This window comes from Trachemys scripta, chromosome 2 (assembly GCF_013100865.1).
Source record: "Trachemys scripta elegans isolate TJP31775 chromosome 2, CAS_Tse_1.0, whole genome shotgun sequence".
NCBI classification, from domain to species: domain Eukaryota; kingdom Metazoa; phylum Chordata; order Testudines; family Emydidae; genus Trachemys; species Trachemys scripta.
Genome location: NC_048299.1, coordinates 121,913,219 through 121,927,263, shown reverse-complemented (window position 1 = coordinate 121,927,263; position 14,045 = coordinate 121,913,219). Strand labels below are relative to the sequence as shown.

At 42.0% G+C, this 14,045-nt stretch overlaps 1 protein-coding gene across 1 annotated transcript in view; it reads right to left on the bottom strand.

Moving 5' to 3' along the window:
* Positions 1 to 13,471, bottom strand: part of UBE2QL1 (ubiquitin conjugating enzyme E2 Q family like 1) — a 33,807-nt gene extending 20,336 nt beyond the window's left edge. Inside the window, exon 1 of the mRNA XM_034761503.1 lies at positions 11,737 to 13,471. Coding sequence (XP_034617394.1) covers positions 11,737 to 12,558 — 822 coding nt within the window. The 5' untranslated portion in view covers positions 12,559 to 13,471. The remainder of the gene's footprint in view (positions 1 to 11,736) is intronic.
* Between the last annotated feature and the right edge of the window lie 574 nt (positions 13,472 to 14,045).

Sequence of the window (14,045 nt, the reverse complement as noted above, 5' to 3'; positions counted from 1 at the left end):
CACTTACTAGGCTAATGAAAACTGACTATGAAAAAGGTGCAGGCTTTAAGTGGTCTTGTAAAATAGGAGAGATGCTCACTCTCCCTCCCTCACACCCACTGCTAGACTTTAGATTTGCAGATGGTCACCGGTCTACTATTCCATCAGCAACTGGTTGTACAGGTTCCATGGATATTTGAGAACATGTATAGAACTGGAATCCTTGGTCAAAGTAGCTTAACTCTATAATAAACACCACAAAATCCTCAAAGCAGAGAGAAAAGATGGGCAGATAGTGCAAAGGTTTCTGAGGGCAGGTGTCATAACTATAAAGGGAAGGGTAACAGCCCTCCTGTGTACAATACTATAAAATCCCTCCTGGCCAGAGACTCTAAAATCCTTTTACCAGTAAAGGGTTAAGAAGCTCAGGTAACCTGGCTGACACCTGACCCAAAGGACCAATAAGGGGACAAGATATTTTCAAATCTTGGTTGGGGGAAGGCTTTTGTTTGTGCTCTTTGTTTTTGGGGAGAGTTCGCTCTTGGGACTAAGAGGGACCAGACATCAATCCAGGTTCTCCAAATCTTTCTGAACAAGTCTCTCATATTTCAAACTTGTAAGTAAACAGCCAGGCAAGGCGTGTTAGTTTTATCTTTGTTTTCTCAACTTGTAAATGTACCTTTTACTAGGGTGTTTACCTCTGTTTGCTGTAACTTTGAACCTAAGGCTAGAGGGGGGTCCTCTGGGCTCTTTAAGTTTGATTACCCTGTAAAGTTATTTTCCATCCTGATTTTACAGAGATGATTTTTACCTTTTTCTTTAATTAAAAGCCTTCTTTTTAAGAATCTGATTGATTTTCCTTGTTTTAAGATCCAAGGGGTTTGGATCTGTATTCACCAGGGAATTGGTGAAGAGTCTCTCAAGGCTACCCAGGGAAGGGAATTAGCACATTGAGAATGGTGGCAGCGGACCAGATCTAAGCTGGTAGTTAAGCTTAGAAGTTTTCATGCAGGCCCCCACATCTGTACCCTAAAGTTCAGAGTGGGGAAGGAGCCTTGACAGCAGGCATATATGCATGTATGTGTGTGCAATTTGTTTGTGTGTGCTCTTCCCCACTGCTTGGCTGTTATCTGGAGTGGCATAAACTGTATAGAGATCTCGATCCTACTCTGGAACTGTAGTAATTTTGCTATCTAAAATATGGGTGCTTTTTGTGCATGCTGCAGTATGGTGCAAATTCATTTCCACCAAGATGCACCCTCTCCTCTCAGAATGTGCCCTTTTTTCATGCTGTTGTCATGGTAGTAATGACAGAAGGGTGGATACCTGGTAAGCAAGCCTGAACAGGGTACAGATTTCCCTGCTTTCTGAGCCAGGCCTGTTTACTTTGATACTACTGTGGGGCTCAATCCTGAAAGATGCCGAGTGCTCACAGCTCCCACAAACTTCAGTGAGAGTTGAGGATGCTCAAAACAGCACAGAAGTGTTTGACACCTTGTAGTAATGAGCCCACGGAGTGCAATTATCTTACTCACATACTTTAAGTACCACTTAAACCTGTGTCAGGCCAGACCCAAGAGGACACAGGCTGTGCAGTATCATAATGCTCACCAAAAACCTGGCATTCAATTAAACAATCATGACAGTTCAATCCTTTATACATTACATTTATTAAATATTTTGGACCAAACTATACATCTTCATTCAATCTTTACTAGGTTCTTACTCAGGCAAAATATTCACCAAAATTAATGGATGTTTTGCTTAAGTAAAAACAGAGTCAGAACTGTACCTTTGTGATCCCTCTGTTTGGATCTCCCCTTTCCACATGTAAAGGGGACTCGGCTGCCTAATGGCTGTGTTCCCCCTTTGCCAGATCCTGCTGATTGGGATCTGTATGGGAGAATGGGCAGGTTTGGGGTGGGGGGTGGGAGGGAGATGCATCCTTTCACCCAGCCTGGTGGAGCACTTATTGGAAAACTAATATAATTGAGGGGTGTCCCTGGGACAGCCATGGCCAAACGACCTGGCAATAAGATTCTAATGGTGCAAAGGCCAAAACTACTGCAGAAACAGAGCTTCCACATGGAAGTCCCTGTCCTTGTGTGGATCCCCTGGGATGTGTTCCAATCCTAGGGGATTTTCAGGGTTGGAGGGTAGCCTCATATCCTGGTCCAGGAGGACCAAACTATCCCTGCTCTACAGAATAGCACCTTGTGGCTCCTCCCACATATTTTCCTGCAAGAGAGGACTATTAGGCCCTGAGTAAGGCCTTCAAGATTTGACTCCTATTTCAGAAGTGTGATTCTTTACAATATTTGACAAAAAAGGCAAATCCTACACAACTCACTCAAGTGAGCGGCCCCACTAAAGTAAATGGGGATTACTTGTGTGATTCAGGCTCTTCATACAAAATTGCATCTAATCAGCTGTGATAAAAGCAGGTGTTTCTTAAGAAATCATCTATTCAGGGTATCAGCCAAGTATTGCAAGGGAGAATTAGTTCTATGTGCCAAGAAAGTACGTTTTAAAAACAGTAATTTTTCTCAATTTTAATGATTTCACTAATTTGATCATTATTTTTAACAATATGGTACTACTTTAGAATATTTTAAAAATCTTTAGAATTGTTTCCCTATGTATACTTTGAAGGGATAAAGTGATAAAGTGAAGATTATTTTCTCCCTTCTGTTTAAAAGAATTAAGACATCTTCCTATCTCAGTGAGTTAGAATCCCTGTGTCTCCACTCCCACTCCACAGAATAAATTTGCATAATAATACACTCTACAGTCAGGACAGCAGCACAATGCACATGAACGATGTTGTTTTTTCAGATCATATATCACTTTCCAGCATCTCAATTGTACAAATAAAAGATGAAGTTTAAAATCCGAGCTTCATAAATTATAGTCTAAAATAGCTCTCAGATTGCTAATGAGATACCTGATTTTCTTCATGTATCTAAGGGCTTGTCTTCACTACGGGGAGATCAACGCTGCTGCAATCAATGCAGCAGGGGTTGATTTAGCGGGTCTACCCGTTAAAGCAATGTCAGAGTGCTCTCTGGTCGACCCCGGTACTCTAGCTCTCCGAGAAGAGTAAGGGAAGTGGACTGGAGAATGTCTCCTGTCAATGCAGCACAGTAAAGACACTGCAGTAAGTCGACCTAAGTGACATCAATTCCAGCTACATTATTCACATAGCTGGAGTAGTGTAACTTAGGTCGACTTACCCTGGTAGCAAGGACAAGCCCTCAGTAATATTCCTTATTTTTTCTGCTTAAAGTTCACATCCTTTCATGTGACATGCCTGCTACTTAATGATCATTACCTTTGTCATTTCTTATAGGCTTGCATACTACTAAATGTTGCTCTCCATCATGGTTCTAAACACTTGTCCTCACCACCCATGCCTGAAGTCATTCACCTGGGGTAAGCCCAGGAGGCATAACCAATTAACAGAAAGCAATCACATACTAAATGTAATGTATAAAGCTCTGTGTGGCTTGGGTTCTGGTTATCTTAGGCCTTGTCTACACTACAAAATTAAGTCAACCTAAATTAAGTTGACGTACATCCTCCACAGTAATTACTGTGGTGATTCATATCTACATTTTGCCTCCTGTGCGGTGGTGTGCATCCTCACCACTGTGATACACCGACAACCCAAGCTGTGATAGCCAGCAGGCCATGTAAGTAACGCAGTGTCTACATACAGAGACACTGCGTCACCCTAACTACATTGACCTAAGCGTTATGCCTCTCATGGAGGTGGATTTATTAGGTCTATGTAGTGGGCGACTTACACTGGCGGGAGCAACACTGTAGTGTAGACACTTACAGAGTTAGGTCAATGTAAACTGCCTTACATTGACCTAACTCTGTAGTGTACACCAAGCCTCTGACTACCAAGCTTCCTAGGGATAACTGCAGTAGTGGAAATTAGCTGATGGGTCCATGCTAACAATCCTTAGAATGAATGTCTGGAGGTTAGTGAAAGCTCATGGATTTGGAATTCATTTCCACCGTTCATATCTGAAAGAGGTGGAGTCTATTAAAAAGTCCATCTGTTTGCTCAGGCTTTTGCTTCAGAGGGTAAAGGTGGGAGATATTTAGGTTATGTTTAACAGATGGATTCTGTGACTGAATCTCATTTTAATAAAATGCTATTAACTAATGTTGTAGTGTTTTTAAGTTTCATATATGGAGAGTCAACTGTGATGGGTGCACTTTTAAAAATGGAAAAATAAATTAGTAACTAATTACTTTAATTTATATAGTATACATTCTATTTGTAAAGTATACACTCTAGTATACATTTCATAGACAGTTGAAACAAATTATTTTTGAAGATGCTTGAATGTACACTTTACATTATAACCTGAATTATAAAATGTTACATATTAAAAAAAAACAAACCTAGATTGATCTGCTTAAATCAAGCTCTAGACACTTAAACATGTGAGAACACTCCCAGCTAGTTTTTTCCTATTTTTAGGACATTAGGTCCTGTCTGCATTCTCATACTTGTCCTACTTGATACAAAAACAAGCAGCATATATTCTTTACAACAGGGAAGCTTTACAAATGCCACAACCTGCAGAGTCATCATTTAGCTGGTAATTATCTTAAACTATTTTGTCCCCTCTCCCAGATAGAGAACACATGAAACACAGTGACTAAAGGCAGGACAGCCCAGCAGTATTACTAATCCAGTCTAGGGTCCCCAGGGGGGAGGGACAGCTCAGTGGTTTGAGTATTGGCCTACTAAACCCAGGGTTGTAAATTCAATCCTTGAGGGGGCCATTTAGGGATCTGGGGCAAAAGTCTGTCTGGGGATTAGTTCTGCTTTGAGCAGGGAGTTGGACTAGATGATCTCCTGAGATCCCTTCTAACCCTGATATTCTATGAAACAATTAGGTAATTCTTTCCTGCTACTTCAACAATTTTTAAATAAAATGAGTGGTTTGTGATTTCTTATTTCCACATTGACAGCCATACTTCTTTCATCATTTTAATAAAACAGATTCAAGCATTATATTGTGAAGCAGCATGGCTTCATTTGACAGTTCAAACCGAACTTTTTTAACAAAAAATAGGAAATAGGAAAAAAATTCTCTTGAAACTATATTAGTTCACTAAAGAAAACAAGTTATGATTTTTTCCTGCAGAATATAAAATGGAGGTGTTTTGGTTTAGTTGATTTAAGGACTTAAAATTTTCTCGTTGAGCCTTAGGGATGTTCATTATTTTATCTGATTATCATCTAGAGTGTTTACACAGTTTGCAAAACTGCAATAAAATGGTTCAATTACTTTTATAGCAATAGTAACTGCTTTGGGATAAATTTTGAAGAATGCTTGTTTGCAAGTATCAAGATAGCATCAGACTTTGAAGGGATATGCACTGATCTCAGTCATGCATCATATTATTAAATAAATGTGAGCTACAGCAGACTCTGTTTTTTTATTATAGTTATATGACTGGCACTACTCCCATTTTCTTTATTCAGTGAATAATAGTATTTAATATTGTAAGGACAATACTTACTATTCTAGAATGATTTACAAATTTCTGAAGACCAAATAAAGGACTTCACTTCATCTGCTACAAGTTACATGTGCAGTTCCCTAAGGCTAGCCACATAGATGTAAAAGGTTCTGCTGGGTCAAGAGTGCTCCAAGACAACAAACAATATTCTGTCCAGGACCTGATGCAGTGTCAGATGATGATATTCAGATGTATTCTTCTAAAGCTATCTTAACTCTTTGGGTGAAATCCCAGCCGCACTAAAGTCAACAGGAGTTTTGTCATTTATTTCAGTGGGGTCAGGATTTGAACTCTGGTGCAGGTAGTTACGCCTAGTCTACACTAGGAAATCAGGGTGATCCATACCCCAAGCATTGCAGTTAAACTGACCTAACCCCCCATGGTAGACAACAACACTAGGTTGATGGGAGAAGTCTCCTGTTCACGTATCTACTGCTTATCAGGGAAGTGGATTACCTGTACGAATGGGAAAACCCCTTCTGTCAATGTAGGTAACATCTTCACTGAAGCACTACAGTGGAGCCACTGCAACGTTTTAAGTATAGACAAGTCATTAGTTTTGCTCACCAAACTGTCAGCAATGGGTACAGCAGGAACCAATTACATAACAGTAATAATAAATAAATAAATAAATAATAATAACAACCCTTCTTAAAGTACAGTGCATGGCCCAATAATCTTTTTAAAAGAGAGATCCAGAGTTAAGGCAGAAAATATGGGCCCAGCCCTTTGAGGTATTGAGAACCTCCTGCAAGGTGCTAAGCACCATCAACTCCCAATGTAGATAAATCTGTGATAATTTTCATATAACTTTACATTGTGCCTCTTCATATAACCTTGTGGTGGGTCTACCCACATGTGACCTCTGTTTTCATGGGACTTTGTATCAAAGCCTCATTTAGAAACTTTGCATTGCCCTTGGTATAATATTATAGCCCCTAAGGATAGAATAAGATAGAAGAAAAATTTCTTTTTGCTAGCAGTAGAACAAGAGCTCTTCCCCCCCCCCCCTTAATCAATTGCCCTGTTGAATGAATGAGGTGTGGATGAGCAAGGCATGGAAGGCAGCACCTCCAGACAGCCTCAACTGTTGGAGAGGGGTGGAAGCCAGACCCAAGGACAATAAAACGTGTCAAGTGGGCTCATTAAAGACAGCAGCAGACATACTGACGGCCTCGGGGGTTAGAAGCAAGCACCTTCTTTTGGAAACACCTTCTTTGCAGCATTGGGACAACACTCAGAAGAAAGCAGCACAAAGGCACAGACAGAGTTTGAATCTGGTATAGATTTGCATAAGAGGAAAGCTGCTATAAAAGTAAGGTGTCTTGCAGAGGACCCCGGGTCTCGTCTTGTCAACATGGGAGCATCGATCCGGATCGGCAGAAGCCCAGCTCCACCCCCTCCCTCATCTAACTCACCTGGCCAGTGAAGTTAAGGGGAGCAACTAATTGGTAACAACAAGACGGAGTGTGTTTGTGTGTGTGTGTGAGTGTAAGTGTAATATATTATATGCATATAATACAGTGTTAATAAATACATGTATTACTAATAAATGTGGCGTTTTGTCTTATTCCCCCTGAAAAGATCCTGTGCAGTACTTTAAGTACAACACCAATGGAACTGGTCTCATGCCATTAACTCACACCATTGTGGTTAAGGAAGGGCTCAATTCTGCTCCTTCTGAAGTTAATGGAAGTTTTGCCATTGACATCAATGGGGAAAAGACTGGGTCCTATTACTTTTACATATCAAATATGCTATTATCACTCAATATAAAAAGTTGGGAGTCCATAAATCTAAAACTGTAAATTCCACAATGAAAGAAATTCAATCAGGCTATTAATATTAATTTGCAACAAATGTTTTGTATAAACAAAGACCTACTTGCGAATGTGTGAGATACTCTGATCAATTTTAGCTCAATGACACAATTCATTTTAATAACTCTTCTCTTGTGTCAATATTAGTTTGCATAATAAAATATCAATCAGCATTATATAATCTAAATACTCTATAGTACATGTGCAGTAATCTAAATGGAACTTAGAGCCATGTCTTAAATATGCAAACTAAAAAGGCTTTCAAAGATAGATTTATAAATATCAATATCATGACCTTTTTTATTTGGTAACGGTAGTAATCTTGTTGACTCAGTAAATTATTTTTACATGTGTGTTCTTTGAGATACGGATTATACCTCCTATACAAAGTTTGTCTATTTCTTTTTCCTAACTAGTCAAGTAAAATAATTACTTGTCTTGTTTTATTTTATGTATTTATTTAGTTTTGTGGCCTGCAAAATCTTTTATCTTTTCCCCCAAAATTAAAACAAAAAACAAAACAAAATCCCAAAGCAGTGTTAGAACTGAAGGCACCTATCCTTCAAAGGGACTACTCAGGTGCTTACATTTAGGCAGGACCAGAGTCTTTGAAAGCAAGGGCTTGAGCCTGTGCCCACTGAAGTTAACGGAAAAATTCTCACTGTGCAGGATCAGGGCCTATACACACACAATCTTTTTGTTTTTGGCACTCCTAAAATGTATAAATGGCTGGAACAACTTACACAAAGATAGTAAAAATAAACAAAAGTATGTTTCCCAGTGAGATGTTGTATGGCAAACTCTAACCCATGGCAAATTTTTAGAGCAAGTTATAAACTCCTAGAATTGGTGAATGAGTGTTATTTGGACTCTATCAAGCATGACAGGTCTGGCTTAATGGTTAGGGTTCACTTGCTTAGTTTTTGTTGACAAAACCCTAATATGAGAAATATATTGAAAGGCATTTTTATTTTCAACACAAAATGTAAGCATTCCCTCTAGTGTTGGAAACTAGCACAGAACAGCATTATTGTACATAAATATCAAAAAGTGGCCTTGACTAGAGACAAAAAATGAAACTAACCAGCCTAGTTATATTGTTCAAACTGGTGAAAGTGAAAAAAGTAGGCAAACATCTCAAATGGTACATTGACACACTTGAGTAATTTTGCTCATATAAGAAGTCTTATTAAAGATACATACTTGCCTAATTGCTTACAGGACTGGGGCATATATATTTAGAATTCTTTCATGTGAAATACTCTACATTCTTAATAGTTAGAATGTTTAATATATATTATCTTAAATCTTCTTTTAACAATGGAAGTGCTACTTTTGATCCTGATCCTCTAACTGTTCTGTGGGTCAGATCCACTTCCCATTAAAGTCAAAGACTGCCACTGAATTCTGTGGGACCAGAATTGAGCTCATATTGGGCCAGATCCTACAAGAGCTCCATGCATGGCATTCCTTTGAAGATAACGCCCAATATAAGGGTTAATACCCAGGCTAGTGGTGACTACCAAGCTGGAATTCAAATGAGGAATTCTGATGTTGCATTATTCTGGCATGTTTTATGATAGCTTCATAATCCTTCAATGGAATTGTATGCTAGTAATTACCATTTACTCTTGCACTGTCATTTCTAGTCTACAGAAAGGGCCTACTCTTTCAAACCCTTACTTAAATAATAATGATATTTAGCATTTTTACAATGTTTTATATGCTAAACCATTGTACAGATATTAGTTAATTAATCTGACACGAATCATCCTTATTTGTGCAGTTAGTTTCACTGAAGTCAATGTGACTACTTCATACTTGCAGCATGATAAGAATTAACCATGTACATTTTTGCAGGATCGGTGGTTATATATTTTCAACATTTATATTCTTATGACATTAAGATATATGTTCCCATTAAACTAATAGTCAAGAGAAGATAATGTTTAAAATATAAAAATGGAATTAGGATTCTAAAGTGTCTGCACTTTCAGCTGTTGCACTTATGCAATGGAATCGAGATTATATAACATGAGTCTGATTACAAAAAACATGGCTCTCATTACACAGTGCATGGATTCTATTACAGGATAGTAATCTATCACAGATTATCAGGCTACAACTGACAAGTATATATTATATTACTGTTAATATATATTTTAACTTGCATTGCACAGTGCATGACTTTCAAATTTCCCTTTTATGGCTACTTGCCTATTAAATTATTGGCAATAATTTTAATTGAGCATTTTTACTTTATCTCACAAATACACATCAATATACATACATGACTTTTTCATATTAAATACCTAAGATCAAACTGCTGGCTAATAAATGTTGGCTTGAACAGATTTATTTCAACAAAAAAGAAAAACTTTGCTTTGAAGAAACCATCCTTCCTTTGCAACCAGAAAACAGAATTTTATTTCAGAAATCCTTTTGGTGATTAAAAGAAGAAGATTGTGAAATTTTACAGTGTGTTCAAGACTAATGTTTAATTGATTAGTAATCTAAGTATTTTATTTAAAATTTTTCATATTGAGCCATGTTATGAATAAACAAAACATTTAAAACAAAATTATACCATTAAACCTTCCTTTGACCCTTTTCAGTTTAGGGGTAGAAACAAACCACAGAAAAATATTTCAATAGTTTAAGAACTGGTTTGAAAGATTTTAACATAATACTTCTCAGTCCTTATTCAAACACAATGAGAAAAGATGATCACTGTAAAAAGAGTGAATAACAAGTAATGGGACATAAAACAGATACTACTGAGGTTTAATATACCATGGATCTATTATAAATTAAGTAAGCCTCTTTTTTATGGGTAGATGTTTCTTTGAATTCCAAGGTGACCTATGGAAATTGACATCTTCAAGTGAAACAAGGCATACAGTACAAACTAATTGAATAAATGTGTAGCATACCTAGAGCCAGACTGAAAGAGGAGGTGAGGACTGTGGAAATGTCTTTCCCAAAAGGGTCAGACAAGGTTCAAGTAAAGTAATCTAAATAAACACCTCCTTTATGGGCCAGTCTGTGAAGCTACTGATGAGCAGTTACTCACACAAGCAGTCCCATTAGTGAATGTGAGTAAATCTGTAACAATAATGTAATTATTTATTAAACAAATGACCCACCCTAAAGATATCCAGTGAATTTATTTACCTTTGTTCAACGGAAAGAACATTTTGCATTGTCTACTATTGCTAGAGGACATGGACCTGTGTGTGTGGGCAAAGTGGAAAGACAGCATTTCAAGGACACACTAAATGATCAGAAAACCACCTTACATAGACACAGGTAACTTGCACATTGTAATGAACATAAAGAAGGACTGGCGAGAGATCTCACAAAAAATATGTATTCATTATAAATATTTCATGAAAATCTCATTTTCAATGGTGTTCTAAGGGAGAGAGAGAAAAAGGAATACAACAGTAGTATTTCTTCTTGGCTAAGAGCAAAACATCATTTGATATCTAGTACATCCTCTGTTGAGGAACTACATATTCTGTTCTGGCTGGAGGACTCAAAAGATCTTTTCCAGGGCTAGCCATTATGAACCTAATGTATAGTAAACAATTACTTGATTAGTTTTTTAGACAACAAGATTTTAAAGCTGCACAGCAATGTTGATAGCTCAGCACTGGGCAAGAATTGTAGCCTGAGTGTAACTAATGTCAAAGAGGCAAACCTATGTTTAGAGCTGTCAAAAACCAGGTGCTGAGGGAGTCCCAATAATTGCCCACTATCCCATCTGGTATTTTATCTGTGCAATTCTTGCTAGGGCAGGAAGAAGCCAGATAAAAGTCTGGAAGCAGCAGTTCAAGGCAGTGTATCACAGGGATACTTGTCTAAAGCAGGAGGCCAGCCAGTCTAGGTTGACTAGTGGAAGGAGGCTTTAATTCAAGATAGAACAAATGTCACCTGAAATCTGGAAGATAATTTGCTCAATAAAAAGGGATTGTCTACTGGGGATGGCTCCTCCAGCAGCTTTATATATTTAGCAAATTATAATGTCAGCTACAGGACAAAATATATAAAAGGGGGGATTAAGCCATTCCTTTCAGATCTCTCCCCCTCCGCTGTTACCATTGCATGTAACTGAAACGAGAGGCTCTCCAAGCACCTGACCTACATGACTGACGCTATCGCCCTTGTGCAGTAGGGAAGTGTTATTATCCCCATTTCACTGAGGAACAGGGAGAGCGGGTGACCCTTCGCCTTGGTATCTTGACCTGGTCAAGGTCATACAGGGAGCCATTGGCCCAGGAGGTCAGATCCAGGGAGCAGGCTGTGCGGGAATGGGAGCTTAAACCCCTGCAAATAACGAAACAGCTGACACCGCACAGAACCCCGGGGTCCCCCAGCCCCTTACCTGACCCTTCACCAGGCTGGCTGCGAACTGCCTCATGACCGCCTCCACAGTGTAGGCGCTGGACCAGCCACGAGGGGTGAGCAGCTCCATGCAGATGGCCCCGCCGTCCAGCACGTAGCCATTCTCCAGGCGGGGGCTGAGCACCCTCATGAAGGGTGGCGAGAAGGGGAAGTTGTCGGGGAAGGTGAGGTTGAGCAGGATGAACTCGGTGTTGGTCTCCTTCATGTCCTGCCACAGCACCGAGTCCTTGTCCACCTGGTGCAGCTTCACGTTCCAGTCGAACAGGCTCTCGTCCACCAGCTCCACCGAGATGAAGCGGTCGCTCAGCCGGGCGATGTCCTGCAGCTCCTTCATCAGCCGCCGGCTCCGCACCTGCGTGCAGTGCTGCTGCCTGCCCAGGGGCGCCAGCGGGGCAGAGCCCGACGGGGGTGGCACCAGCTGGGCAGAGCTGGCCCGGCCGCTGCTGCTCCCCCCCGGCAGCAGCTGCGGCTTGGGCTCCTTACCCGAGCCGGACTCCCTGGCGCTGTGGTGCGGGGGCTTCTCCTTGTGGCTCCCCGAGCCAGGCTGCTGCGGCGGCTGCTTGGAGAGCTCCAGCACTTTCTTGGCCTTGTTGCCCGCTGGGCTGCCCTCCTTGCTGGGGCTGCTGCTGCTGCTGCAGCCGGCGCTGCCCTGCTGCTTGTTGCTGCAGTTCTTCTGGCTGCCCTTGGCTCGGAGCGAGGAGCCCTGCTGGCTGCTGCGGTGGTGGTGGTGATGGTGCTTGGGATCCTCCGTGTCCCTGTTGTGCAGCCGGATGAGCCCGATTTTCCGGAGCAGAGTGGCCATGTTGTGTTTGGCGGTTTCTGTTGTAGTCGCTGCCTGGCGAGCCCCCTCTGCAGAAAGCAGGGCGCTCCTCGGCGTGAGTGAGGGCGACAGAAACGTCTGAGCCCGGAGCAGGGAGGGCGGGAGAGACAGAGAGACGATGGGGAGAGGCGATGCAGCTTCTACTCAGACGCCTCCTTTCACCGGAGCTGCTGCTGGCAGCATTGCAGCACTATAGCTGCTCCCGGAGTCACCAGAGCTCCACTGCTATGGCCATAACCCCCTCGAAAGGGGGGACACCCCCTCCACACACACACCCGGAGAGGTGCTTCTCCTGCAGATGGCCGGCTGCTTACCGACTAACCTGCAGTTAATATCGAGCCACGAGCTCTGCCCGCGGGATTTACCCTTCGCTGCTTCTTCCCCGCGTCCCCTCCCTTCCCTCGCTAGCCTTGGACCTGCTGAGGTACCAGATTTCCCTCCTCCTCCAGCTGGTGCGTGAACGTCGCTCTCGATTCTGTCGGCTGCAGGTTTCTCCCTGCGAACGGCGGGATCCGTTCGGCTCCTGAGTATCCCCCTCTGCCTCCCCGTTTCCCTCTCAGCTGCGGCAGCCGGGCAGCTCCTGGCCCCGGCTCTTTGTTGTGGAATCCGCTCCAGCCAGGCTCAGGGCGCTGCGTGTGCCGACGGGGCTAGTTTGGGCTGACGGAGTAATACAGCGAGAAGGCGGGTGAGGGGAGTAGGGAATCTCCGATCGCAGCCCAAGCCGTCCTTCCCCTTTCCCTCCGTTTACCTTCTCCTGGCACAGGGGGAGGGAGCGCTTTGGGGGGAGCTGCCCCCGCACTACGCCCGCCCTGCCTTGTCTCTGCAGGTTCCCCGCTTCTGCGGAGCTGACATTGCAGAGGCCGCTCAGTCTGTTGCTCTGCAGGCGGAGGAGGAGGCGGGACACTGGGGAGGGGCCAGGCTGTTGCTCGTACGGTGGCAGGAGCCACTGGCTGGAGAAGAATTAAAATGTTCCTTTAATAATGGTGGGGAGTTGGTTGGGGACCTTCGCCTTTTCATCCCCTCAACATGATCAGGTTTCTCAGCCCATTACAGATTTCTCAGCCCACCTGCTCCCCCCAAACGCCCAGGCTAATGTGGCCCCATGGGGTTGTGACTGTGCACAGAGACAAGACAACCATCGGTATCAGAAACGTGATCGCTGGGTGCTGGATCCATCCAACCGCTTTCCCCTTCAAAGACTGAAAAGGGAAGAGAGACACTTTCAGCTGGGGAGGAAGAAAGGCAAAGGCTGAAAAATAAATACAGCTATTCATCAGTGAATACATAGTAATGGCCAGTGTGTGTGTCCCTGTTGATATTATATTCTATAAAATCTATGTCAAGTCAGTACCTGATGAAGGAATAAATCTGTTACAGAATTAGGGTATGTCTACACTACGAAATTAGTTCGAATTTATAGAAGCCGGTTTTATAGAAATCGGTTGTATACAGCTGATTGTGTGTGTCCC